The 26,371-nt window shown below is 45.4% G+C and overlaps 1 protein-coding gene across 2 annotated transcripts; it reads right to left on the bottom strand.

Annotated features, from left to right (window-relative positions):
* Positions 1 to 1,054: 1,054 nt before the first annotated feature.
* Positions 1,055 to 26,371, bottom strand: YIPF7 (Yip1 domain family member 7). 2 transcript variants are annotated; one of them, XM_035112447.3, is made up of 6 exons: positions 26,278 to 26,371; positions 24,067 to 24,183; positions 19,844 to 20,010; positions 14,026 to 14,171; positions 5,333 to 5,514; positions 1,055 to 1,951 (listed from the first exon to the last, which is right to left on the bottom strand). In XM_035112447.3, exons 2-6 carry the CDS (start codon positions 24,180 to 24,182, stop codon positions 1,789 to 1,791), a joined length of 774 nt encoding a protein of 257 aa, XP_034968338.2. In that variant the 5' UTR covers position 24,183; positions 26,278 to 26,371; the 3' UTR covers positions 1,055 to 1,788. The 2 variants fall into 2 exon arrangements, with proteins under 2 accessions (XP_034968338.2, XP_060135122.1); XM_060279139.2 differs by lacking the exon at positions 26,278 to 26,371 and adding an exon at positions 24,800 to 24,879.

Raw genomic sequence — 26,371 nt, 5'->3', positions numbered from 1 at the left:
CACTACAGAGGTTTCTAAGAACACAGTCTTTGTTTATCCATTTTTTAATTTTAAAAATGATTACATAATGGAGAGGGTTTAACGTGACACAATTCTTTCTCTCCACTCCCCACTCCAAACTCTATATATTCTGTTCCTCAGATCAACATTATGATCATGAAGAGTTGAATGAGCTAGATAGCAATGAGTGAATGCTCACCTCAATTCTGAATTGGCCTGGTAATTAGTAAGGTGGTTTTTTTGGGGGGGGGGGACCGTTGTCTGCTTTCTGAGAATTCTCTCCCACCGGGAAATGATGGTGTGGTGACAGTGCTATGTGTAAGTGGATGATCGCATAGTCTCCTGGAAAATGCAATTCCCAGCGTCAGCCATGGCTAAGAACCAGCTAGAAATTCAATACACTCCCCACCTCAAAGCAAACAAATCCAGGAGCAGGTTCCAGATCTACCAGAAGTGGGAGTGGAAATATATAAAAGGTTTGCAAGAAACAAATGAAGATAATTGGCCCTAACAGAGCAATTATTCACCAAGTAAAAGAGAGATGGGTTAAGTATTCTGGCCACATACTTCGTTGCAATCAACAGACATTTCGCTGGGAGTTAAGAGGTTAACGTAAAAGACCTTGATGTACGTTTTCCTTCAAAGCAACCTTGTCAGAATAACATATTATATTCTGAGCCAAGGACAAACTTCTGGAGAAAACAAGGCTCAATTCACAATACAGCAGAGGGGGCTGTTTGTGAGGGCAATTGAGGGCGGGCATCATTGCATGCGTGACATCAGAAAGTTGGGAGGAGCTGGGGGCGGAGCCAAATCCAGCGGCCATGCTGTTTCAATGGCCGGCAGTGCTGCCACTGGGGAGAGACTGCTTTGACGCTCCTTCCCCTGTGCGGGAAGGAAACAATCAAATTGTCTCTCAATTTGACCCTTTTACATGGTTTTGTATGTATTGTGGCATTTTATGCATTGTGACTTGCAGTTATTTTTATTGATCATAGTTTAGTCATTATTTATTGTAAATGTTAAGAGTGAATTTCTGCTTAATTATTATTTGCTGTTGTTTTGAGACTTAATTTTATTGTTTACTATTATATTCTGACATCAGGAACCACAAGACAGAGAAACCAGTAGGAGAACACTTCAATCTCCCAGGACATTCTATACAAGATCTCAAAGCAGCTGTTTTATTACAGAAAAATTTCAGGAACAGACTGGAAAGAGAAGTTGCTGAATTGGAACTCATTACCAAGCTTAAAACCATGGAGCCACCTGGGATGAATAAAGACATTGGATTCTTATCTCATTATGCATGATCAAGCTTTCTTTAGCGCCTCAGCCCTTGCTTCCCCCCCCCAGGACCAATTGCAGTCATCAGCAGCCGTTAACAGCCATCTACAGGTTTACCACTCCCATCAGCCCATCACCCCCACCCCCTCCCTCTGAATAGACATAAGGGTTTGGTGGATTCTGTTTCAGTGTATCTGACGAAGTGTGCATGCACACGAAAGCTCATACCAAAATAAAAACTTAGTTGGTCTTTAAGGTGCTACTGAATGATTTTTTTTTTATTTTGCTTTGACTCAGACCAACACGGCTACCTACCTGTAACTATTATATTCTATTAGTTGTTTTTTATTGAAAATTACTTTATTTGATATAAGTTGTTCCATTTTAAAGTTACGTTTTTATTATGACTTTCTGCATTGGATCAGATCTATCTGTAGGTGGGTTTTGATTCTGCAGTCCAACATATGGACAAGATAGCAAAGTCTGCCTGGAAACCAAAGCTCAGAAGATAGCCATGAGTGCAAAGAGACCGTAGAGCAAAGCACAGGGGTAGGCAACCAGAAACTGCTGGCCTTCCATCGACAACGCGGAAGTGAATATTTTGGAGGCTGAGAGGCTGCACCATCCAATAATGAGGAGAGCTAGCACAGTTCCGAGAAACCCCCTGCAAGAACATCAAAAAACCTACTGGTTAAGAAGAGCGGAATGAGAACACTTCCAAGAGCCTTCCTAATCACGGATGCATTGATAGCCAAGGGCCAGCGGCAAAGACAATATAACATCAAGCCAAACAAACAGAAGATGAGGGGAGCAGGCGGGAGGGCATTTTTCATTTCAGATGAAAAACAGCTTCATAATTTGCAGCTTTAAAAGACTAAGCAGCAAGTAGTAAATTAGTCAGCTGCTACCTCGTTTGTTAGAATGGAAAAAGACAAACAACCGCAGCATTTTCATCCCACAGCGAACCAGAAGCTGGCAGCAGATAAAGAGAAATGTGTGCACGGTGTAATATTTGCACTGTGCAATCCAGGGCAATGGGCACACACACCCTTGCAAATTGATGCCGGCTTTGTATCAATTGGACTGACTTGTGGAGGGAACTGGAAGTTGCAGCTTAGGGAAGGGTCTGTGAATTCACTCGTGCCACTGCCCCCCCCCCGGCAGAGAAACAGTTGGCGCTTTTCTCCGGACAGAGGGAATGACGAATGAACTGGCCGAATCCTGCCATAATGATATGCCTACTATGTTAGCTTGTTGCAGGAACAAGCAATTTGTTTGTTCTTATATTTACATCGTATCCCCTTGTCCTCGGTGCAGCTTACAGCAATTTCATCAGTATCTACTGGGCAGCTTGAGGAAACAAAGGAAGGGAAAATGAAAATGATACAGAATTCATTTCCAGTTACAGGCAGGTAGCCGTGCTGGTCGAAACAAACAAACAAAAAATTCCTTCCAGTAGACCCTTAGAGACCAACTAAGTTTGTTATCGGTATGAGCTTTCGTATCTGAAGAAGTGTGCATGCACACGAAAGCTCATACCAATAACAAACTTAGTTGGTCTCTAAGGTGCTACTGGAAGGAATTCATTTCCAGTCACTAACCATTTTCTTGGTTCTCCATTACTGTTCTTCTCTGTCTCCAAAATATAGCTCTCTTGAGATACACAACTTGTTTGGCTTCCATTTGTCTCGCTCTTCCCTACCAGTCACCCCCTCACCCCTGTCCCTGCCCTTACCCCCCACCCCAGAAAACAAATCACACTTTTAAGGAAAAGTCTATTTGGGCCCTTAAATATTTTGCAGTGAGGGACACAGGTGATGTGTCAGCTGACAGAGAAGCCTCCATCGATAGGAATGGTTCCAATGCCAGTTTGTCTTCATTGCTTCCTCCTCCTCTCCTGCTCACAGGAGAGTTGAGCCTAAAGATGCAAGGTGCTATTTCATTGCCTATCTTAACTTTATATATCTATACCTATATATCTATGTACATCAGAGGGGTGGAACTTCTGTTCCGTGGGCCCAATTAGAACCACCAGATCTCCCAGTTTGTCCTGTAAGACCATTTCAACCAAGCCACTCCCACCTGCTCTACACTCAAAATCTTGATTCTAAATCTGCAGAGGCAAAAATGGGTCACCTGACATTGTGACATCAGGTGATTGATAGGAGAGTGGTCCCACCCACCTGTCAAACTCAGTCCATTCAGGCTAGGGGAGAAAAGCTAGTGGGCTAGATCCAGTTTCCTAATCCTGATGTTCATGGAACTTTAGAGCAGGCATCCCCAAACCTCGGCCCTCCAGATGTTTTGGACTACAATTCCCATCTTCCCCAAGCACTGGTCCTGTTAGCTAGGGATCATGGGAGTTGTAGTCCAAAACATCTGGAGGGCCGCAGTTTGGGGATGCCTGCTTTAGAGTGACATACAAAGGGGGGAGGAGCCACAGGGATTTTATAGTTTAAATTGTGATGGGTTCACTGGACATTTTATTTGGCCATTTTCTAAAATGGGCAACAGGTCTGTTATGAAGTCTGCCAATTCTCCAGAGTAAGCCCATTGTGCTGTTGCTGTTTTTAAAAATACACATGCAGTGCTTTATACATGCAAATGATTACATAATTAACCAATTAACTCTGCATATTGCTGTAGAGCCTGCTAGGGTTGCCACGTTTTGAAGAGCAAAAAAGAGGACGCATTTGCCGACTTCTACTTTTAACTATGGATCGCTATGACGACTCTACCCATGAAAAAGAGGACGTGTCCTGGAAAAAGAGGACATAGGGCAACCCCAAGACAAGGCAGAATTAATGGTGAAACCACTGTTTGCCATAATAAGGGAAGAAGAATGCTTTAGTATATGGATTATTGCCAGGACAGACTTCAGCTGCTCAGTGGAGTAAGACGGAAACTCAGTATGATAAAAACAACAACAACCAAGTCCAACAGCAGCAAAATGTGTTTAGATGCAACTGCTGCTTTGTAAAACGAATCAACGGGATTTTTTTTCTGCTCCATTTCCTGGCTGCAGTTTATCCAGAGCTGCTTTTGCAGCTCCCACTGTTCCATCATTGATTAGGGTTGGAGGAAAGCAGGGGTCTCTAGCAAAACGTTCCCCACAATCCTATCCTAACCTGGGCCAGAGCCCCGAACAGCTGATGCATGCCAGATATAGTTACCTGGCTTCATCTGTTGGCTATGTAAGCAAAATCCAACCTTCCTTTAAAGAGGCAGTCTACCTCATTGTGTGCTGGGAAGAGGCAACAGAGGGTACCAGGGCTGGGTGATATATCAATATATTGTCCCAAACTGGTTTGAAATATATATCGTTATATTGGTTTCATAATTTTAAATCTGGCAATATACAGTGGTACCTTGGTTCTCGAACTTAATCCATTCCAGGAGTCCGTTCATCTCCCAAAACCATTTGAAAACCAAGGCTGGTTGCGGGAGCTTCCTGCACTCAATCGGAAGCCGCATCAGACATTCGGCTTCCCAAAAAACGCTCACAAACCGGAACACTCACTCCCGGGTTTGCGGCGTTCAGGAGCGGATTTGTTCGGGAGCCAAGCTGTTGGACAACCAAGGTACCAGTGTATCACAAAGCCTGGTGTGTGTGTGTGTGTGTGTGTGTGTGTGTGTGTGTGTGTGTGTGTGTGCAAAAATCACAATGCAGGAAAAACCGTGAAGCCAACCAATGCCTCTACATAGCTCCACCCTCATTTCAGACAACGTGATATATTGGTATATCGCGATGTTTAGCTGGTGATATATCACAATGTTGCAAATCAGATATTGCCAGGCCCTAGAGGGTACCTGTCACTACCATGATCTGAGTATCTAGAATGAATTTGGCTGGCCGCAGTTGGAAAAAAGCATGCAAACCTAAACAGATCCAGCAAAGCAATTCCCATAGCTCTCTGTTTCCCCATTCCTTCTCTTATCCTTTCTTGTTATTTCCTGGTGTCCTCTGTCTCCGTGAAGCTCACATTACCCCTTCCTTATCATTCAAAGCAAGCTGCCAACATTTGAGATGAAACTTCATACTTACTGTAGGGAGAAAAAGACTGCGTAGGTTGATAGGATCACCATGGGCAGCAGGCAGTAGCCCAGGACGCTTGCCACACAGCCGTAGGAAACACTTGTGATGCTCATCAGGTTAAGCAAAGCATGGATTGCTGTGCAACCAATGGCACTCATGCCATAGACGTAGCCAAAGTGGACTTTTCCCGCCTGTAGAAATGAAGAAAGAGAGGACGGAATCACCATGCAAATGGTAGATCAGCTGGAAAAGAAGTGGAGGGTCTTATTTTCTGCCGAACCATGGAGGCAACGGGGGTAGAATTTGCTGTTATGTGACTGAATCCCGCCTAAAATTAGGGACAGAGGAGATGCATCCTTAAGGATGCAGAGATGCATTGATGATGAGGGAAATGTGCTGGAAAGAGTGGGGCAACATTTCATTTGACACAACATCATCAATAATCATAATCACTATTGTTGTTATTATTATTATCTAAGCTTCCCGCGAATAAATCGGAATGAGTGCTCGATAAGTAGCAGGTGTAATCTAAATTCCCCGCATTTTGTGTGCAAACAGATCGGGATGGTGGCTCATCCAATAGCCAACATTGTCTAATCTCTCTGCAAACACAGGCAAATGCTCAATAAACAGAGTGTTTGGAAGTGCCCTGAGATATAATTGACGTGTAACACAATTCCTTCGACATGGAAAGCCAACATACCAGGGAGTCAGCTATACAAGACCCTTCCTTCCATCCTGACACCTAGTTTCCTACATGGAAGGTTTCCCCTGCCAAATAGAGGAACAACCAGTCACGTAAATTCTCGCCTGGGGTCTGAAGTGATGGAGCTTACCACTCCAGTGAGAACCAGAGTCTAGTTATTGCTGACCTTGCTGGCTTGTACCCGTTCTTTTTTGCCTTCTCCGTACTGAGCGTTCTGCAAAGTGTTCAACATCTGGGTGCCCCTTTCTGTTGCAGCAAAGATACAGCATACCTCTTCATGAAAAAGCATGAAACTGTCATAACTGGATACACAAAATGAGTCTGAGCGCCTGCGCTTGGCCGTTATAAACAAAGGAATACCTAGAAAGTTTTTGTGATACCTTTTATGAATCTCCAAGCTGATGACACCAATAGTACAATTGTGATTTCTTCCCTTAATATTGTAGCCAAAAAGCAGTCACTGCTGCATTAACCTATCAATAGCCACTGACCTTTTCATGGCACTTTTCTTCTTCTTCCTTTGCTTCACCCAGTTACCATTCCCCCCTCCTTTTAGGGTGCAATCCTACACAATTCAGGGGTCAGCAAACTTTTTCAGCACGGGGTTGGTCTACTGTCCCTCAAACCTTGTGGGGGGCCAGACTATATTTTGAAAAAAATATATGAACGAATTCCTATGCCCCACAAATTACCCAGAGATGCATTTTAAATAAAAGGACACATTCTACTCATGTAAAAACACCAGGCAGGCCCCACAAATAACCCAGAGATGCATTTTAAATAAAAGGACACATTCCACTCATGTAAAAACACCAGGCAGGCCCCACAAATAACCCAGAGGTGCATTTTAAATAAAAGGACACATTCTACTCATGTGAAAACATGCTGATTCCTGGGCCATCCGCAGGCCAGATTTAGAAGGCGATTGGGCAGCATCCGGCCCCTGGGCCTTAGTTTGGGGACCCCTGCTACACATCCTTACCTGGGAGTAATACCCATTGAACCTAATGGGACTGACCCGCGAGTAGACCCACATGGGACAGCATGTTAATAGCTATAGACTCCATAACAAAGACTGCTGTGGCAATTTGAGAGGACACTTTTATCTCTGAAAGAGAATTAACGGGCCACTGGCTTTTCCAGCACTCATATTTCCAGCACTCCTCCGACGGCTGCTGACATACTGTGGGTATATAATGCCATTAGTGTAACAGATTACTATCAACAACCTCGATAGTCATTAAAGGTTTTCAATAGGTTTAGCATTTTCAATTTGGGCAGGGAGGTTTGGATCTGCAATATTTCCTGCAGATACCGCACATAAACACAATGCCAGCAATAATCAGCTAATATTTTAACTTGTTTGTTCCAGAGCATTTGATTAATTGACACAGCCATACTTAGCAGCTTAATCTAAGATTAACAAATTGCTTGCGCCAGAGGCAGGAGACAGCAAGATAGTGGCTAAATGAAAACTCTCTTTGATATACTGCTTGGCGGAGGAGAGAGGTTTTGGTGCAATAAGAAAGGGATGGAGGTAGTTGGGGAGGAGAGGAGGGGAATGAAGCTGGAACAGATCAAGTCAAATTATCTTCCCGTTTCCCATGTTCCACATGCGTTTCTATCTCCTTGACCAGGGGTTCCCCAAACTAAGGCCCGGGGGCCGGATATGGCCCAATCACCTTCTAAATCCGGCCCATGGACGGTCCGGGAATCAGCATGTTTTTACATGAGTAGAATGTGTCCTTTTATTTAAAATGAATCTCTGGGTTATTTGTGGGGCATTCATCTTTTTTTCCAAAATATAGTCCGCCCCCCCCCCCAAGGTCTGAGGGACAGTAGACCGGCCCCCTGCTGAAAAAGTTTGCTGACCCCTGTCCTTGACTTTCATTAGAGGCTCGTTTGTGGGGTGGGGAAATTAACTGCTTTGGAACTTAATATTTCTGATGAGGTTTATGTATTATTGTACACAGAACACAAATTACTTTCTCAGATCTAACCTTTTCTGACTTAGGCCACAGACCACAACTCTGGCCTAGAAAAACTTGCCTTCTCCAAAACTGCCTGAAATACAGACCAAGATGGAATATGCTCAAGCCTCTCCGAGAGAGATTTTGCCAGAAATTGACACAGAAACCAGCAATCTGGAAATCTGAATGTCATTCAGCCCCAATACACCAACCGCTCAAGGCTGCTCGGTATCTTTTCGGTCTCTGTTTCAGGCGGTAGAACAGGTGTGGGGAACCTTTTGTCCTCCAGAAGGTGCTGGACTACAACTCCCATCAACCCCTGCAAGTATGGCCAATAGCCAGGGACGATGGATGTTGTAGTTCATCAACATCTGGAGGGCCAAAGGTTCCACACATCTGGGAAGGATCTACAGAGATATGAAAAACACTATTAAAAAATATAGCTCCCAATGCATTTTACCACTGATGATGGATCACTGCTCCACATCGCCCTCTGGTGTCACATTTTTATAACACATTTTAATGTTATAATGGACCAGTGCAGCGAGTCCCTGCAGGGGTAGATACAACCTAAGGCTATTCTTAATGGTGTGACAGTACAAGGCTCTTCGTCTTTGTCCATTTATCTGTGTTCACCAGTATCCACAATTCTGGAACAAAGGAAGCTGTTTTATCTAGCTTAGTATTGTCTACATTGATTGGCAGTGGCTATCCACAGTTTTACAAAGAGGGATCTCCCAGACCTACCCCGATATTTGGGGGATCGAACCTGCGACCTTCTGCATTCAGAGCAAGTGCTCTACCCCTGAGCTACAGTCCTTTCCCCTATGGTACATGCGACTGTCCCCCTTGGGATGGTTCATTTCTTCTTGTACTGCTACTAATTCCCTTCCTGCTGGCTTTGGACTCTGCAATATATACCATAGACGATAGCTTCTTCAGCAGCAGTAGCAGCCGTATTCCTGGGAGGAGTGGCAATGCTGTGGATGACAGGTTTTCTTCGAGCTGATTTACCCCACTCTTTTTGCACATGCTACCAGTAATTCCTAGCCTACACCAATTTATATAACCAAATGACCACATGAATGCCAGCACCATAGAGCGGTAGGTGTCATGGAAGGCTTAAAGGACACACCAGTCAGAAAAGTAGCCAACCATGCTTTTGTTTTGCAAACAGAGAACAGGAGACTCCCATAGCTGCCAAGTTTTCCCTTTTCTCGCGAGGAAGCCTATTCAGCATAAGGGAAAATCCCTTAAAAAAGGGGATAACTTGGCAGCTATGGAGACTCCTGAATCCACACAGCGCCATCTAACTCCAGCGCCACCTAGTGACTAGGCTGTATAATGACACTACCCTCCCAGTAAATTTCTGAATGCTCTCAGCCACATATCCAAAAAAAGAGAAAATAATAGATAAATGTGGACTCATTTCTAGGAGTGCCATAATCATTCATGCCACCAGTTCTCTGTGTGGGGCACTCAGGTGGAATTTGGCAAGGCTGACCAAAACTAATAATATTAATAATAATAATTATTATTAATACCCCGCCCATCTGGCCGGGTCCCCCCACCACCACTCTGGGCGGCTTCCAACACACATTAAAATATATCACAGATTAAAAACCTGCAAAAGAAAACTGTAGCGGAAAGGCATCTAAATGGAAGCAGGCCCTCCCCTGTGTGCCATAAACTCAACCTAGCTGGCAAGATGTGCCAATTGGTGGGGTGAAACATGTCACATTTAGTTCTGTTCCTTCAACAAGGTTACAACCCTCTCCTCCAACATGTCACATGTGTTTGTGAAATGGCTCCTATTTTTGCATGGCGAGGATAGGGAGTTCAAAAGTGCACTTTCAGTACTAAAAAGGACTTGAAGGTCCTACAGGTGTATCAACTTTTCTTGGTTTATTTTCTCTATGGTGGATGCAACAAAGAATAGCCATTACTCGGGTTATCAGCAGGAGATGATGCACACATTTTTCAATGGGTGCCACCACCATGTCTTCGACTCCAGGGGGAACAAATGTGCTACCTCCCAGAGATGGTTTGGCTACAGCTCCCACCATCCCTGACCACTGGTCCACACTGTCTGGGCCCCAAAAGAGTTGGAAGCCCAATGACAACTGGAGAGAACTAAGTTGGCTCCTCTCATTCTACTCCGTCCCTTCGCCGGGAGCGCTGCTTAATGAGTAGGAAAAAATGCAGCCTGGTCTCGGGGCTTAAACAACGGCAGCTTGATCTCCAGAACTCAGCACACTGAAGGTTTTCATCACATGGGAATGAACATTATTACCTGCTAATTGGTGCTGATCCAGCAGCTGTTTAAAAGAGTTGCCAACTTTTTGTTTCAAATGTTCTGGCACCTTAGCAGGGTCAGGCCCCGAGTGAATCAGAAAGCAGAAGTCATCAGATGCTGGTAAGTCAGAGGCAGAATCATGGACAAAAGTTTCCTCTTTGGCAGGCGCAGTGAGTCAACATTCGCCAATGAGTTCTAAAACGGGACGCACCAGTCTACATTTCTGGCTCCTTTTCTCTCCCATCTTAAACCCCCTTGGAGGGCAGTTATGGAAGAATCACACAGTCTCACATGCAGCCGTGTGTGAAATTGGGCTGAAACCTAACAACCTGGCATCCTAACATGCAAAAAACGGTAAAGGTAAAGGACCCCTGGACGCTTAAGTCCAGTCAAAGGCGACTATGGGGTTGTGGGGCTCATCTCGCTTTCAGGCCAAGGGAGCTGGAGTTTGTCCACAGACAGCTTTCCAGGTCATGTGGCCAGCATGACTAAACCGCTTCTGGCGCAATGGAACACCGTGACGGAAACCAGAGCACACAGAAATGCTGTTTACCTTACCGCCACAGCGGTACCTAATTATCTGCTTGCACTGGCGTGCTTTCGAAATGCTAGGTTGGCACGAGCTGGGGCAGAGCAACGGGAGCTCACCCTGTCATGGGGATTCGAACTGCCAACCTTCTTAATGGCAAGCCCAAGAGGCTCAGTGGTTTAGACCACAGCACCACCCGCATGCATGTTTTGGGGTACATACTGAAAAGGCAGAGGGCCTTCTTGGTAGTGGCACCGTCACTGCAGAACTTCAGATGTCAAGGAGATAAGCAAATATTGAATGTCAAGGAGATAATCAAATATTGAATGACTAATAAACGCCTTTTAGAAGACATCTGAAGGCAGCCCTGTTTAGGGAAGTTTTCAAAGTTTGATGTTTTATCGTGTTTTCATTATTCTGCTGGGAGCCGGCCAGAGTGGCTGAGGAAACCCAGCCAGATGGGCGGGTTATAAATAATAAAATGACTATTATTGTTATTAATCACCTAATTAGCACAACATATCGTGTTCTAAGCAAAAGCGCTGCTGACAACTATTAAGGGAAAAAATGTCCCAATAAGGTAGTTTCAGATAACTACGGTACCTAATTTTTAATTTTTTTATTTAAAATGGGTTGGGTTGTTGTTTTTCTTTTGTTGGCTCCTAGTTCATACACTGACAGCCCTATTTACTGATGCTCTTAGCCGCTTTCCTCTCCCACTTGCAATAAGCCCATTTTGAACAGGTCAAGAAGCACAGCAGCTGCCTCGCGTCTGAGTGGCTCAGAAGATTTCAAGTTCAATGTGCTGTGCTTTATATACTGGAAGGTGCCTGGGGAGGGCACAACCGCGCACAAGGCAGCTGAGAAAGCTTTCAGTTCATCAATTAAGTTGGCTAGCTAGCTGTAGGTGCTGCGTTCCGATGTCCTTTCCCACTATCCCAGCGATAGGGAGTCTGTGGCTCTCCAGATACAGTACACTGGACCTCCGATCATCCCTGAACATTGATCAGAAGCAGCTCACTTGAGCAGGGTGCAGCCACAGGGCTAGCTTCCTAGCAGATGAGTGGCTGTTGCATACCAGGAGGGAGAGGAGTGGCAGCAGGGCATGGTGCAAATGCACTTGCAGAGTCCATCTGCGTCATGAATTGGCTGGAGTGGTGCCTGGATACTGAGGAGGGGGCACTGGGAGAAGCGGGGCTGGAGGCTTGGAAGAAGGGAGCAGTGAACTGGGGAGGCTGTAACAGCCAGGAGACGAGAGTCAGAGGCAGGAGAAGCTGCAGGACTGGAATAATAATAATAATAATAATAATAATAATAATAATAATAATATATTATTTATACCCTGTCCATCTGGCCTGGCTGGGTTTCCCCAGCCACTCTGGGCGGCTTCCAACAGAAAAATAAACATTAAAGGCTTCCCTAAACAGGGCTGCCTTCAGATGTCTTCTAAAAATCTGGTAGCTGTTTTTCTCTTTGACATCTGATGGGAGGGCGTTCCACAGGGCGGGAGCCACTACCAAGAAGGCCCTCTGCCTGGTCCCCTGCAACTTGGCTTCTCGTAATGAGGGAACCCCAGAAGGCCCTCGGTGCTGGACCTCAGTGTCTGGGCAGAACGATGGGGGTGGAGACACTCCTTCAGGTATACTGGACTGAGGCCATTCAGGGCTTTAAAGGTCAGCACCAGCACTTTGAATTGTGCTCGGAAATGTACTGGGAGCCAATGTAGGTCTTTCAAGACCGGTGTTATGTGGTCTCGGCGGCCGCTCCCAGTCACCAGTCTAGCTGCCGCATTCTGGATTAGTTGTAGTTTCTGGGTCACCTTCAAAGGTAGCCCTGAATGTGGACAACAGGTGCAGGAGGTGGGAGAGAGAGGTCAGGTGGTTGCAGAGTCAAGGACTTTCATATCTCCTCCTTCTGCCTTCCACTCTCCTGCTCCACTATCTCCCAGGACCAGGAGAGGATCAAAGTGGGAGGAGCAGAAGCCACTTACATGCAGGTGTAGTCTTTGTCTGCTTGTGCGCAGGTCTGATGGGGAAGCCGAGATTTGGGGTGGGGCCTCTCCGTTGAGGCAACTGCCTCATTAGGTGCATACCAGGAGTAGCTGGGAGTTGTAGGAGTGGTGGAAATGCCTTTTGCTAACTTGTAAGCGTACTTCTGCACGCCCTCCAACATTTCTCCGATGAAAACAGGGGTGTCATTCCACCATCATAATAGTCAAAGTTTTATTATTTATACCCTGTCCATCTGGCTGCGTTGCCCCAGCCACTGTTGGGTGGCTTCCAGCATATATAAAAACATAATAAAACATCAAGCATTAAAAAACTTCCCCATACAGAAATGTCTTCAGGGGTCTTCTAAAGATTGTACAGTCGTACCTTGGTTTTCAAACACCTTGGTTCTTGGACTTTGTGGCTCCCGAATGCCGCAAACCTGGAAGTGGGTGTTCCAGTTTGCGAACTATTTTTGGAAGTCGAATGTCCGATGGGGCTTCCGATTGGCTGCAGGAGCTTCCTGCAGCCAATCAGAAGCCGTGCTTTGGTTTCTGAACGTTTTGGAAGTCAAACAGATTTCCGGAACAGATTCCGTTCGACTTTCAAGGTACGACTGTATAGTTACTTATCTCCTTCGCTTGGCGGGTCGCATAACTCCATACCTTCCAACTTTTATCCTGTGAAAATAGGGGCATCCTAAGGAAAAGCAGGACATTCCGGGATCAAATTCTGTAAATCTGGGACTGACCCTAGAAAATAGGGACACTTGGACAATAAAGAGTTAATTGTGTCACCCTCTCTGCTGCCTCCCTGCTCTCCTTCACAGTAAGCAGCAGTGCTGGGAAGATAGAATAGTGGCCCTGCACACCTGGTGAGTCTCTTCTGCTATTGATTCTCCTGTCTGGGGCTGGTAAGAGTTGGAATCCAGCAATGCCTGGAACACTGTTCAACAATCCTTTGTGCTGATTTTCATTTAAATCTAAATGTCTCCCTTCCAAAAGTTAGTTGTTTCTGATAAATTTGACAAATGTCCTGTCTCTTCCATTTATTTCAGTGTGATAAGCTGTGGACAAAGGAGGGGGAAGTCTTTTGACACACCTTATCGCGTGGGGCTTTTAATCAGGCTCCTTCTCCCTACAAGCCCAAAGCCGTTTGCCTTTCTACTGAGGATATTGCAATGAGAACAGCTGCACTTTGCACTATACCCTACCAGCAACAGCATCGCTCCAAGAGCCAGGCAGAAAACCATAGGCCCTGTCAGGTCCGTCTCGTTCATGATGCTGCCATCTGCTGGCTTCATTGGGTTGAGGACGGTTAATGTTTTTTGCCAGATGTGATCGAAGTTGATCCCCAGCTCTGCAATAGAGGAGGGGAAAGGAGTTTCAAAACTGTTAATCATCCGAAATGAAAAACTTTTGTGCAATAGCTCGCTTTAGAATGACAAAACAGTCGGCTGGCTGTAGGCAAATTATTCTAATGATGCATGCGTTGTAGCCAAGACTTAATTTGGAAGTATTGATTACTCAGTTATGCAAAGGAAAACTATTTGAACCAGATGCCATCATTGTCCTCAAATGGCTTTGTTCTCTCTCTCTCTCTCTCTCTCTCTCTCTCTCTCTCTCTCTCTCTCTCTCTCTCTCTCTCACACACACACACACACACACACACACACACTGACACACACACACACAGAGAGAGAGAGAGAGAGAGAGAGAGTCCTGAATAAGTTCACAAGCAGGACCCGAGTGCAACAGACTTCACAGCATGCTCTGTTTCTCTTGCACCCGATACAATACGTGGATGAAACTGGACATATTCCAATGTGAATGTTGATGGATATGCTCTTTATATCCATGCTACTTTTATTGATTTGATTAATGGTCTGCCCTTACAATCCCATTGCAATCCCATTGTACAAGAGGGTCGTCGTGGCTACTCTAGAGTAACTCCGCCTGAGTCCAGTTTGTCTTCAAGGAAGTTTATTGTGCTATCTATTTACAGTGTAGAGGCAGCTTAAAACTTGACCTCTCATCCCGAATCAGAATCCGGCAATGGCGTACGTCTGTTCCTACGCCAGCAAAGTAGTCTGGGCACCCCAAAACGCCGCCCCCTTGACCTGCGTTGCGGTGCTCTCCTCATTTCTGGCGCCGGAAAGAGCGATGCCCTTTCAGTTTCCTCCCTCAGCAGTCGGTTCACTGGCTCTGCAGTATCCTCAAGCGTCTGCCTGCATCCCTCTGCCTCCGAGCTTCCCCATTGTTCCTCACTCTGATTTCTCTCCCTCTCTGAGTCTCCTCCTCCCCCTCTGGCTGCTTCAGAACCACTGGTGCTCTCTGTACTTGATGAGGTGGACATTAGGATGATGGGGGCTGGCTCCCTGTAGGGAGTCCCCCTTACAATACTGCTTTGTTTTCATAAGCCAGTTGCAAATTTTCACAGACAAGAAAGTGGCTGTAGAGACCCCCTTGCTTCAGAGTAGGTGCCTTTCAGGATTCAGTAACTTTCCTCTCTCTGCAACGAGATCCTATGCAATCATCTTGCTTGTTCATCATCTCTTATACTGCTGCTGGCTCCCGTGATTGACTAAGACACTGAGTTCTCAGGTTTCATCTTTTTGCTGTGAGAGATCTCTGCTTGGGTTTCTGGGATGAGGCATCAATTAGCCTTAAACACTCTGCTTTCCGGATTTGCTAAAGACAAACACCTCATGCCTAATGCAAACCTCTCTGCACAGCATTTTAAACACAATACTGTACAGTCAAACATAGCATTTTATGAATATTAAGCTTATACTATTCACAGGCCTGTTCTACTAGTGATCCAACAAGCCGAATGCAGCCTGTCGGCTGCAAACATTGGAAACCTCTCAGCTTTTTAGGCATGTGTGTGCATATTTGGCTTGGATGAATTCTGAGCTGAATCGGGCCGATTTGGAGAGATTCTGGGCTCTTCTGAGGTGAAGCAGGTATTCTGCAAGGCGCCCTGTGCCAAACTGGGCTGCTCTCAAAGCCTCAGGGCTGCCTTAGAGCTTCGGAAACCCCAGAAAGCACAAAGAGGTTGAAACACTCTAGCCCTGTCTAAGCATTCTGTCTTTGTGTTGAGCAAAATATGGGGTGCTTTTTTGGGTGGTGGTGGTGGTGAGAGAAGCAGGCAGATCCAGTCATCCTTCACACTAGGCTTGGATTCAGTGGTTGGCTAGAATGGGCAGTGGACAAGGGTTCCTGGGCTCAGAAAGGCCCCCACCAGCCCCTCACAAAACCTCATCATTCCCCATCTTGTCCAACACTTGGCCTCTGAGAAAGAGGCAAGTGGGTCCTCTTTTTTGCAGTTATTTTGGGGGAGATGACCAGGGAAATGCCTGTGCTGCTGCTGCAGTTTTCCATGGCACCCAGGAAAGCCTTATTTAACAACAACAACAACAACAACAACAACAAAGTTTAAAAATGTATTTCTAATTGCTATGCCAAACTCCAGTGGTGGATCATAAATTCTCCTAGCCAGCTGTGAAGCAACAGGGGTGGAAGAAGTGTGTAAAATTACCCAAGCTCCCAGCAAAAAATAGCATTTTGCTTCTGATATTTTCACAGTCAGGGTGGTTCCCAGTCAGTGGTTCCCAAATCGTGGTCTGTGGGATCAGCCATGGTCAGCGAGCTTCATTCTGATGGCCTCTAGCATGCGCACACTAAATACTCACAGTGACTTTTAATTGTGTTTTATTGCTTCTTCTTTTTTAAGCATTGTATTTTATTGCTTTACAATTTGAATCCGATGGGCTGCAAATTGTAATACAATAAAATACAATTTGAGAAATAAAAGAAGCGATAAAAATACAATGAAAAACCGTAAAGCATCTAGCACAGCACACAGCAATTTCTACAACAGGCAGAGGAATTGTTAAGTAGTGTCGGCAATTTTCCAACCGTCTGGGGGGGGGGAGTTTGGGTGCCAAAAGTATGGGGGGGGAGAGAGAGAGCGGGGCATGATCCAGTCAGAACTGAGGACCCTGCAAACTCATGAACCATCTATGAACAAGCCACTGTCTCTCTTCCTAATAAGATTGCAAGGATAGAATTTGGAGACTGTTTAAGCCACTTGCGTTCCTCCCTGGAGGTTCCTCTTTGGCAGCTTCCCAGCCTTGGGTCCCTGGGTGTGGACTACAACTCCTTTGCTCCTTGAGCACTTGCCATATTGGCTGGGGATGATGGGACTTTCTGTCAGGCTTCGGGGAATCTGATCCCTCCCACGGTAGCAGCTAATAAGCAGAGAAACAATAAAAGTTCTTACCAAGCAGTTTATTCAATAATTCACAGAGAACAACGAAGGAAGGCAGTCTCCCTAAGATAATGGTGTTGCTCCATTGTCCCACCCCTTCTGTCTCTTCTATTCTACATCACCCCTGTGTCAGCTAATCTGAGCTTTTGGCCTCTGGGCTTTCTGCCTCTAAGCTCTCTGTTCTAATACCCTCAATGCACGCCTTGTCCTGGAAGAGGGGTGGTCAGGAATGCTTTCCAAAGAGACCGAGTCTGTCAGCTGTCTCTCCCCTGGTGCTTCTTCTTCTTCTTCCTGCTGTTCCTCTCCCAATATTTCCCAGCGTCTCCCCTCTGCAGCCTCTGAACTGTGCCCTTCTGCAAACCACTGTTCTAAATCTATACTGTCCTCCCGTTCTCTGGAAGGTTCGGGAGAAGTGGGGGAAAGGGTCCCCATAATTCCTCCTCAGTCCAGCCTCTGACATCTGTCAGGAGTGCCAACTTGGCCCCATGACAGTGGGAACCGGGGCTGTGGGTGCCATGCAGCGTGCATGGCCCTGACACCAAAATTTGTGTGCGCCCAAAATTTGTGTGTACCTGGCCTGGTGTGCTCTGGTACCCAGGGACCCAGGCACTTAGCACCTATGGACCTTGTAGTCAATTGGCATCTGGGGACTCTTGAGTTGGGGGAGACTGCTCAAAGGAGTAGGTTTCAAATGTGATAAGATTAGGGGTGGGTAATCTGTGTCTCTCCAGATGCTGTCACACTTCAACTCCCATCAGCCCCAGCTCACATAGCCAGAAATCTGGAATGATGGGAGTTGTAGTTCAGTAACAAACAGAGAGCTATAGGTTCCCCACCACTGAGACAGGTAGATAGACTTGGGGGTTACTTTTGTCCTCTTAGGAATCAAATGCAGATAAAAACTGTGCATTATTTAAATGTATGGGAAAAGACTATACAGTACTCTAACAGGGGAGTCCTATGGAGTGCAAATGCACAATCAAAGCACATTCAAAACACATCCACCCCCCCCCCAAAATACAGTACTGAGAACTGCAGTTTAAGGGTGCTGGGAATTATAGCTCTGTGTGTGGGTAAACTACAGTTCCCGGTACATCAGAATAAGATGCAAATATTTCCACTAGGTATTTCATGTACAGATTTTTTAACCTTTTTCATAAATCTAACACAGTTGATGTTGTTATGGTAATCTATAGTACGTTATAGTTATAGGAAATTTATCAACTTTTGCCTTGGAATACGCTGCCTTTATTTTTTTTAAAAAAGCCGGCAAATTTATTACTAGATATGTAAACAAGATTATAACAAGTGTTTATTAATTATAGGTACCTTAACATGATATCTGATTATGCAATATAAATATAGAGGGAAAGGCAATGCTATGAAATCTGAATACAAAATTTATTGTGATGCTGTCATCTAGAGGCAGTAAAGTACATGATGTATGTGCCATAAAAATGAGTTATCACCTTTATTTTCCATGCAAATTGTAGTGCTGCCCTTTCAAATATAAACATGTGTCTGTGTTACAAATGCAAGACAACAAATTAAACAAAGCTCTCTATCTCCCTCCCCCCCCCAAGTTTCTGATTTGATAGCCTGAGATTGAATATTGCTTTTAAACATACTTTTTACCTAGGATTTTGACTGTGCTGTGATCAGTTAAATTACTATTCTGGGCACAGAGCAATTGAAAACGTCTGTGCGTGAGTGGTAAGTTAACACATACCAAACTTCAATAAACTTTTCTCTTGCTTACATTTATTTATTTATAAGAAAGGGAGTTTTAATTGCAATTTGTAGTTTGATATTTTGGACGTTATGAAACGTCTATTAACAGCATGTGACCTGCTGCTTAATTTTAACTTGAAGGAAGGGCCAAAATGGATTCAAGAAATGTAGTAAAATCTGGCTTTTGGCTTGCAAGCAGTGTAGAGGGTCAGAGCTGGCCAAAAACATTTTCAACTGCTAGAGGTGAAAGACGAAATGCTCCCTCTACACCAGGCATCCCCAAACTTCGGCCCTCCAGATGTTTTGGACTACAATTCCCATCATCCTGTTCCAAAAACATTTTCAACTGCTAGAGGTGAAAGACAAAATGCTCCCTCTACACCAGGCATCCCCAAACTTTGGCCCTCCAGATGTTTTGGACTACAATTCCCATCATCCCAGACCACTGGTCCTGTTAGCTAGGGATCATGGGAGTTGAGGGCCAAAACATCTGGAGGGCCGCAGTTTGGGGGTGCCTGCTCTAGACCAATCCACATGCACAAGTCAAATGAACTGCCATTTGAACTGTGCTTTAACATTGGTAACAGGATAGCATCTCCCATCACACCTCAGGGCAGCCGACTAGGTTAAGGGGCTCAGGGCAGGCCAAGTGGCACACACAACACTGCCACTTAACACTGCCTGGACACAACTCCCAGCCCTTGAGCATCTGCTGCCTGAGGCCACGCTTTGCCCAATGACAGGGCCGGCTCTAGGAAGGATGACTGTGCGTTATTGTGTGGAGAAATGTTGGCTTCTCTTGTTGGGAAGCCAGAAAGGGGGTAATATTCCAGGCAGGTCGTTTCCTCAGCCTCAGATGAGTTCCACCCCTCATTTAGACAAGTTCTTGTTAGTAATATTATAGGGAAGGAAAATAAATTACTTCCTTGACACTGCAGTAATTTGCAATGAGTATTAAGGGATTCTGCTCCACGTATAAGCCGCCGGAACATGGGGGGGAAGTGTAATTAAGCGTTTTAATTCCGTACCTTCTAGCAAAGGCGGTTCTTCATCAAAGCTGTCAGGATAAGCGGCATTAGGCGAGAACTCTGAGGTAAACGCCGGTTGAAAAATCTGGCCTGTGTACTGCTGAGAAGACGAAGCGCTTTCTGGAGAAGCAAATGCATCTGGCGGTGGCGAGGCAACAGCCCAACCTCTACAAGGAAAACAACATCGGGAATGGGAATCAAAAGCACTGCTACTGGAGTGAAAGGGCATCTTCCTCAAAACAGTGACGTATGAATTGGGTAATTGGACTATATATACATTTCAGAAGCTGTATGTGTTGCTCAGAGCTTTGCTGCTACTGCAGCAGCAGTGCACGCCCTACGCCGCCCTGCGCTGTCATGACATCATGCATACCTGCCAAGTTGCTGTCAGAGAAATAAGGGACTGGGCCAGAAATAGCAGACCGGAAGTAGCGCTGCCGCCATTTTGGAACTGGGCGGAGCATGCTCAGAAGTGACTTTTGATGCTGCTTTGCCCAGTTCCAAAATGGCCGCCGCGCCAGAAGTCGCACTGCAGCCATTTTAGAACTGGGCAGAGCAGCATCAAAAGTCGCTTCTGAGCATGCTCCTCCCAGTTCCAAAATGGCCACCGCGCCAGAATAAACCAGGAAAAAACAAATAAATCTGTTTTTTCAGCTAGGAACAGCTGGAAAAACGGGGATTTTCCAGGGAAAACGGGAGACTTGGCAGCTATGCATCATGACGCTGCATTGTCATAACATCACAGTGTGGGGTGTGGCGCACTGAGCACCCACAGTGAGGGGTCTAAGTCAGTGCCGTTGGCTGGCCCTGAGTGTTTTAGACTGGCTGGAATGTGTCCGTGAATTTTGATAATGCCTCTTGCTTGTCTGGATGGAGGTCAGAGATGGAGGACGGAGTGAGCGTGTGTCGAAACTAGCTCACTGCAGAAAGGTAAAAATTCCATTTGTTGCTGGCCCTGCCCATCACTGACGCATAGTGCTATGTATGGTCTCCCCTGCTCTGAGCTTGAGTCTGGACTTAAGCCCTGTGTTCTGATTTGACTCATGATATCCAATTGTGCGGCATTGTCAGGGTTTGGGCTACTGGCATTGGCTCTTAAGCTCCGCCTGGGTCACGATTCACACCTTGGGGGTTTAAGCAGCCAATCGCATTGAGAGTGGGCGTGGCCCAGGCCTTCAGAAATACATATAAGCAGTTGCTTTGTCCCTGGAAACGATGCCTTATGAGGAACGGCTTAGGGAGCTGGGTATGGTTAGCCTGGAGAAGAGAAGGTTAAGGGGAGATATGATTGCCATGTTCAAATATATAAAAGGATGTCATACAGAGGAGGGAGAAAGGTTGTTTTCTGCTGCTCCAGAGAAGCGGACACGGAGCAATGGATTCAAACTGCAAGAAAGAAGATTCCACCTAAACATTAGGAAGAACTTCCTGACAGTAAGAGCTGTTCGGCAGTGGAATTTGCTGCCAAGGAGTGTGGTGGAGTCTCCTTCTTTGAAGGTCTTTAAGCAGGGGCTTGACAGCCATATGTCAGGAATGCTTTGGTGGTGTTTCCTGCTTGGCAGGCGGTTGGACTGGATGGCCCTTGTGGTCTCTTCCAGCTCTATGGTTCTATGATTCTATGTTGCTCAGTTCCTGGTGCCTCAATAAAGCCTTTCAACTGAATCACTGCCTTGAGTATTGTTGGAACTCACATATACTTCACATAGAATCATAGAATTGTAGAAATGAAAGGGACGCGGGTGGCGCTGTGGGTTAAACCACAGAGCCTAGGACTTGCCGATCAGAAGGTTGGCGGTTCGAATCCCCGCAACAGGGTGAGCTCCCGTTGCTCGGTCCCAGCTCCTGCCAACCTAGCAGTCTGAAAGCACATCAAAGTGCAAGTAGATAAATAGGTACCGTTCTGGCGGGAAGGTAAACGGTGTTTCCGTGCTCTGCTCTGGTTTGCCAGAAGCGGCTTTGTCATGCTGGCCACATGACCTGGGAGCTGTACGCCGGCTCCCTTGGCCAATAAAGCGAGATGAGTGCCGCAACCCCTGAGTCGGTCATGACTGGACCTAATAGTCAAGGGTCTCTTTACCTTTATGAGGGTCTTCTAGTCCAACCCCCTGCAAACCCTTCCCCCCAACAAAGGTTTCCACAGACATGCACCCTTCAATCTTCTATTTAGGCAATCAAACCACATTCTAGCAGCACATGAGAGGTGTGTGGACAAACGATGGTGAAGGGGTTATGTCCTGGGAGCATAGAGTGTGGTTTATGCAGGAGACATGACCTGGGAAAGTTCTAAAGACTGGGGAGAGCGTGTCCCTCCGTGATTCCTTTTATGTGCATCTCATGGACACAATGTACATTTCCAAATACCTGTAGCTCCATCTCATGCAGGGCCAGCCTGGGACATTTTGCTGATTGAGGTAAATAATAATAATAATAATAATAATAATAATAATAATAATAATAATAATTTATTTATACCCCACCCATCTGGGTGGGTTTCTTCAGCCACTTTGGGAGCTTTCAGCAAAATATTAAAATACAATAATTCATTAAATATTAAAAGCTTTCCTAAAGGATGTCTTCTAAAAGTCAGATACAGTGGTACCTCTTCTTGTGAACAGGATCCGTTCCGGAGGCCTGTTCGCAACATGAAAAGGCCGCATCCTGAAGTGTTGCATCTGCGCACGCACGTGATGCAATGCCGATTTAGCGCTTCTGCGCATGTTACGGATGCGCCGAACCCGGAAGTAACCCGTTCCAGGACTTCCGGGGTTTGGCACGTCCATAACCTGAAAAGACGCAACCCGCAGCGGATGTATCATGAGGTATGGCTGTAGTTGTTTATTTCTTTGACATCCGGTGGGAGGGCATTCCACAGGGCAGGTGCCACTACCGAGAAGGCCCTCTGCCTGGTTCTCTGTAACTTTGCTTCTCGCAGGGAGGGAACCGCCAGAAGGACCTCAGTAAAACCTCTGTGCACTCCCCTCCTCACTGGGCCCTGCCACTTCCTCCTGCTCCTCATCATGGCTGGGTGGCCGCCACTCACCCCTGCCAGGTACCCAGTACAGTCATACCTCGGTTTACAACCGCCTCTGTTTACAAACACCGCGGACCCATCTGGAACAGATTAATTCACTTTCCATTACTTTCAATGGGAAAGTTCGCTTCAGGTTAAGTACGCTTCAGGTTAAGTACAGACTTCCAGAACCAATTACACTCCTACTTCGGGTTAAGTACGCTTCAGGTTGAGTACTCCACGGACCCGTCTGGAACGGATTAATCCACTTTCCATTACTTTCAATGGGAAAGTTCGCTTCAGGTTAAGTACGCTTCAGGTTAAGTACAGACTTCCAGAACCAATTACACTCCTACTTCGGGTTAAGTACGCTTCAGGTTGAGTACTCCACGGACCCGTCTGGAACGGATTAATCCACTTTCCATTACTTTCAATGGGAAAGTTCGCTTCAGGTTAAGTACGCTTCAGGTTAAGTACAGACTTCCGGAACCAATTGTGGTTGTAAACCGAGGTACCACTGTACCCAAGTCGGCTAGGCGCTCTCTGCCTCTTGCTCGTCCACTGCTGTGGCTGTGCCATGTGCTGTAGCCACGGCCCCTTGCCGTGACCCACACCGTGGCCCAACCACCACCAGCATGTCGGGGACCATGGCTGCAGAAGCAGAGGAGCAAGAGGAGACAGCAAGCACCCAGCAGTGGCGATTGCCCGTGAGCCAGCCGCCCTGAGACAACCACCTCAGCATGGCTCATAGGCGAGCCAGCCCATGAAAAGGATGCGTTTCTGTAGCATTTGGAAATCGGAGGGTGTGTGTCTGGTTGGCCTCGGAATGCATGAAATGGGAGGCAGCATGTTTCCAAAAAGAGAGAATAAAGGGAGGGAGGGAGGGAGGAAAGTTTTAAAAAAATGCATTGCTACAACTGTGTTGAAGAAACATGCGGATTAATATTGAAAAGCTATTGGTGGGATCTTGTGCTAAATCTGTGTTATTACTTTTTCCTTTTAGGTAAAGGGACTGTAAAGTACCCTAAACATACATTTTAATGTATTTTGTTTTATTAAAAGTGCAGCCAACTGATACGCCTCATAAAATTCTCAAGGCTGGAACACTTTTTTTAAAAAAAAGAAAAAGAAACCATTAAATTGTGTTATTAATTGCAATTGAAATGCGATGTTAAAATTAAATCAGTAAATTTGTTCTATTTCAAGCACTTACTGTTTGCTTCCATACTCATTTCCAGGGGGTTCAGGCCTGCTATAATTTTGCTCTTGGTTTTCAGCGATGTAATCTGACTGGTAAAAATCTATATCAAATTGCTCAAAGTTTGACATACTGAAGAGAAGGAAAACAGATTACTTTAGCAACAATGTAATCTGAAATATGGCAAATGTTTGATATGTGTGCCTTTTGGAACAGAAGCTGGAAATCCAGGTTTACTTATATACTGGGCATTTTCCCTGGAATTAAAAGCATTTCTTCCGTTAATTTTTTACAGTGAACTCAAATGATGCTGCCACTAAACTATTGCATTCTATAACAAGTCTATAAAATCATGGGTACAGGGAAGAGGTATTTTTCTCTGTAGAAATGCTAGAGAAACTGGCATTCTATTTACTACACAGTGGTACCTCGGTTTATGAACACAATTGGTTCCGGAAGTCTGTTCATAAACTGATGCGTTCATAAACTGAAGCGAACTTTCCCATTGAAAGTAATGGAAAGTGAATTAATCCGTTCCAGATGGGTCCGCGGCGTTCATGAACCGAAAATTCATAAACCGAGGTGTTCATAAACGGAGGTTCCACTGTATGTAGACTCCGTAAAGTATATATTTTTTCACAGTTAACTTAGCGTTACAATTTATGGCGATGGCCCCTGGCCCTAGCTTAGAGCTTCCCCCCACTCTTAAAAAAATATATTAAACAAGTTAATGGAAAATAAAGTTTACCTATTTGGCAGGTAGGAGAAAGAAGCCAGCAATGAAGACTTGCCATCAATGCCATCTCTACCTGCTGCTGATTCATGGACCTTCCCTTGTGAAAGGAGACAATATAAGATATACAGTCGTACCTTGGTTCTCGAACGCCTTGGTACTTGTACGTTTTGGCTCCCGGACGCCGCAAACTCAGAAGTGTGTGTTCCGGTTTGCGAACTTTTTTGGAAGCCGAAAGTCCGAGGCGGCTTCCGACTGGCTGCAGGAAGCTCCTGGAGCCAATCAGAAGCCACGCCTTGGTTTTCGGAGGTTTTCTGAAGTCGAACGGACTTCGGGGAAGGATTACGTTTGAGAACCAAGGTTCGACTGTAAGCTTGTCTAGGAGAGGGGAGGGGGAAGGACTTATAGAGTCCGCTTGTTTTCTGTTTAGCTGTGGCTCTCTAGTCAGAAGTGCCACTGAGTTAATTAGGGCTTACTCTCCAGGAAGTGGGTATGGGATTGCATCAAAATAAAACGAAACGAAACAAAACAAAACACACACTGTAGAACCTAAGTGCTGCCATCCTGAATACTGTAGGGGCAAATGTCGATGTCATCCTGTTTTCTTGCTGATATGGTACCAGCAGGTTTAGGGTGTGTGTGTTTGTGTGTGCAATGGGGCAATAGGGAGGTGGGGAAGGGTTGTGAGTGATTCACCCACCACCCCTCTATCTGCTCCTAGACCAGTTGAGGGCTAGAGAATGTCCAACTAGGCCTCTAAATCAGGTGCAGGGAATGTGTGGTTCCTCCAGACGTTGTTGGACTCCAAATCCCATCAGCCATAGCCAGGAGGGCAAATTGCAACAGATGGTGGGAATTGTAGTCCAGCGACTTCCCATCCTCACTCTTATCAACAAATAAATTAAAAGAAAACATAAAGCCATGCAAGAAGAACTTTCTAAGAAAAACTTTAAAATGCGATCAGTGTTTCATTGGGCGTTCTTTAAAAAACACCACAAAACGCATTTTGTATTTACAAGTGCTGATTGATATCCTATAATCAAATCAATCTGCTTCAGCCCGATGCCTTCATTTATCAAAAATACTTAGCACAACAATTATGCCATATAGCAACTCTCTTTCCTGCTAGTTAACAAATCATTCGTGTTTCCAAATTTAGAAGAAAATCTGATTTATTTTTAATAAGTCTAGTAAATTAGGGGTTTTTTTTATTAGAAATGTGACATTTTCTATAAATTATGCGCACATAAAATTATGGAAGTACATAATAATTCTTAAAGCAACCCTGGAATATATTTTCTAATTTAATTGTCAGTGCAATTTTAACGCTTTAAAATGCCTTTAATATTTCTCAGGTGGACCCCCTCCCCCAAAAAACCGCCACCCAAAACAAAAGCCAAGCTGCTGCTATCAATTACTTGAGTGTGTCTAAAAGGTGCACAGCTGGGACTTACAACTACTCCTTCTAAACATTTAAAACTGAAGGCCCATACCTCTTCCTGCCGTCGATGAAAATTCCCTACTATAGATTCAGCTTACATGCAGAGAAACGAGCCAAGCCTTCTGGTGTCTTCAACAGGGTGATCT

Source organism: Zootoca vivipara, chromosome Z1 (genome assembly GCF_965207765.1).
Source record: "Zootoca vivipara chromosome Z1, rZooViv2.hap1.1, whole genome shotgun sequence".
NCBI lineage: Eukaryota > Metazoa > Chordata > Lepidosauria > Squamata > Lacertidae > Zootoca > Zootoca vivipara.
This window is presented reverse-complemented; position numbering and strand designations above follow the sequence as displayed.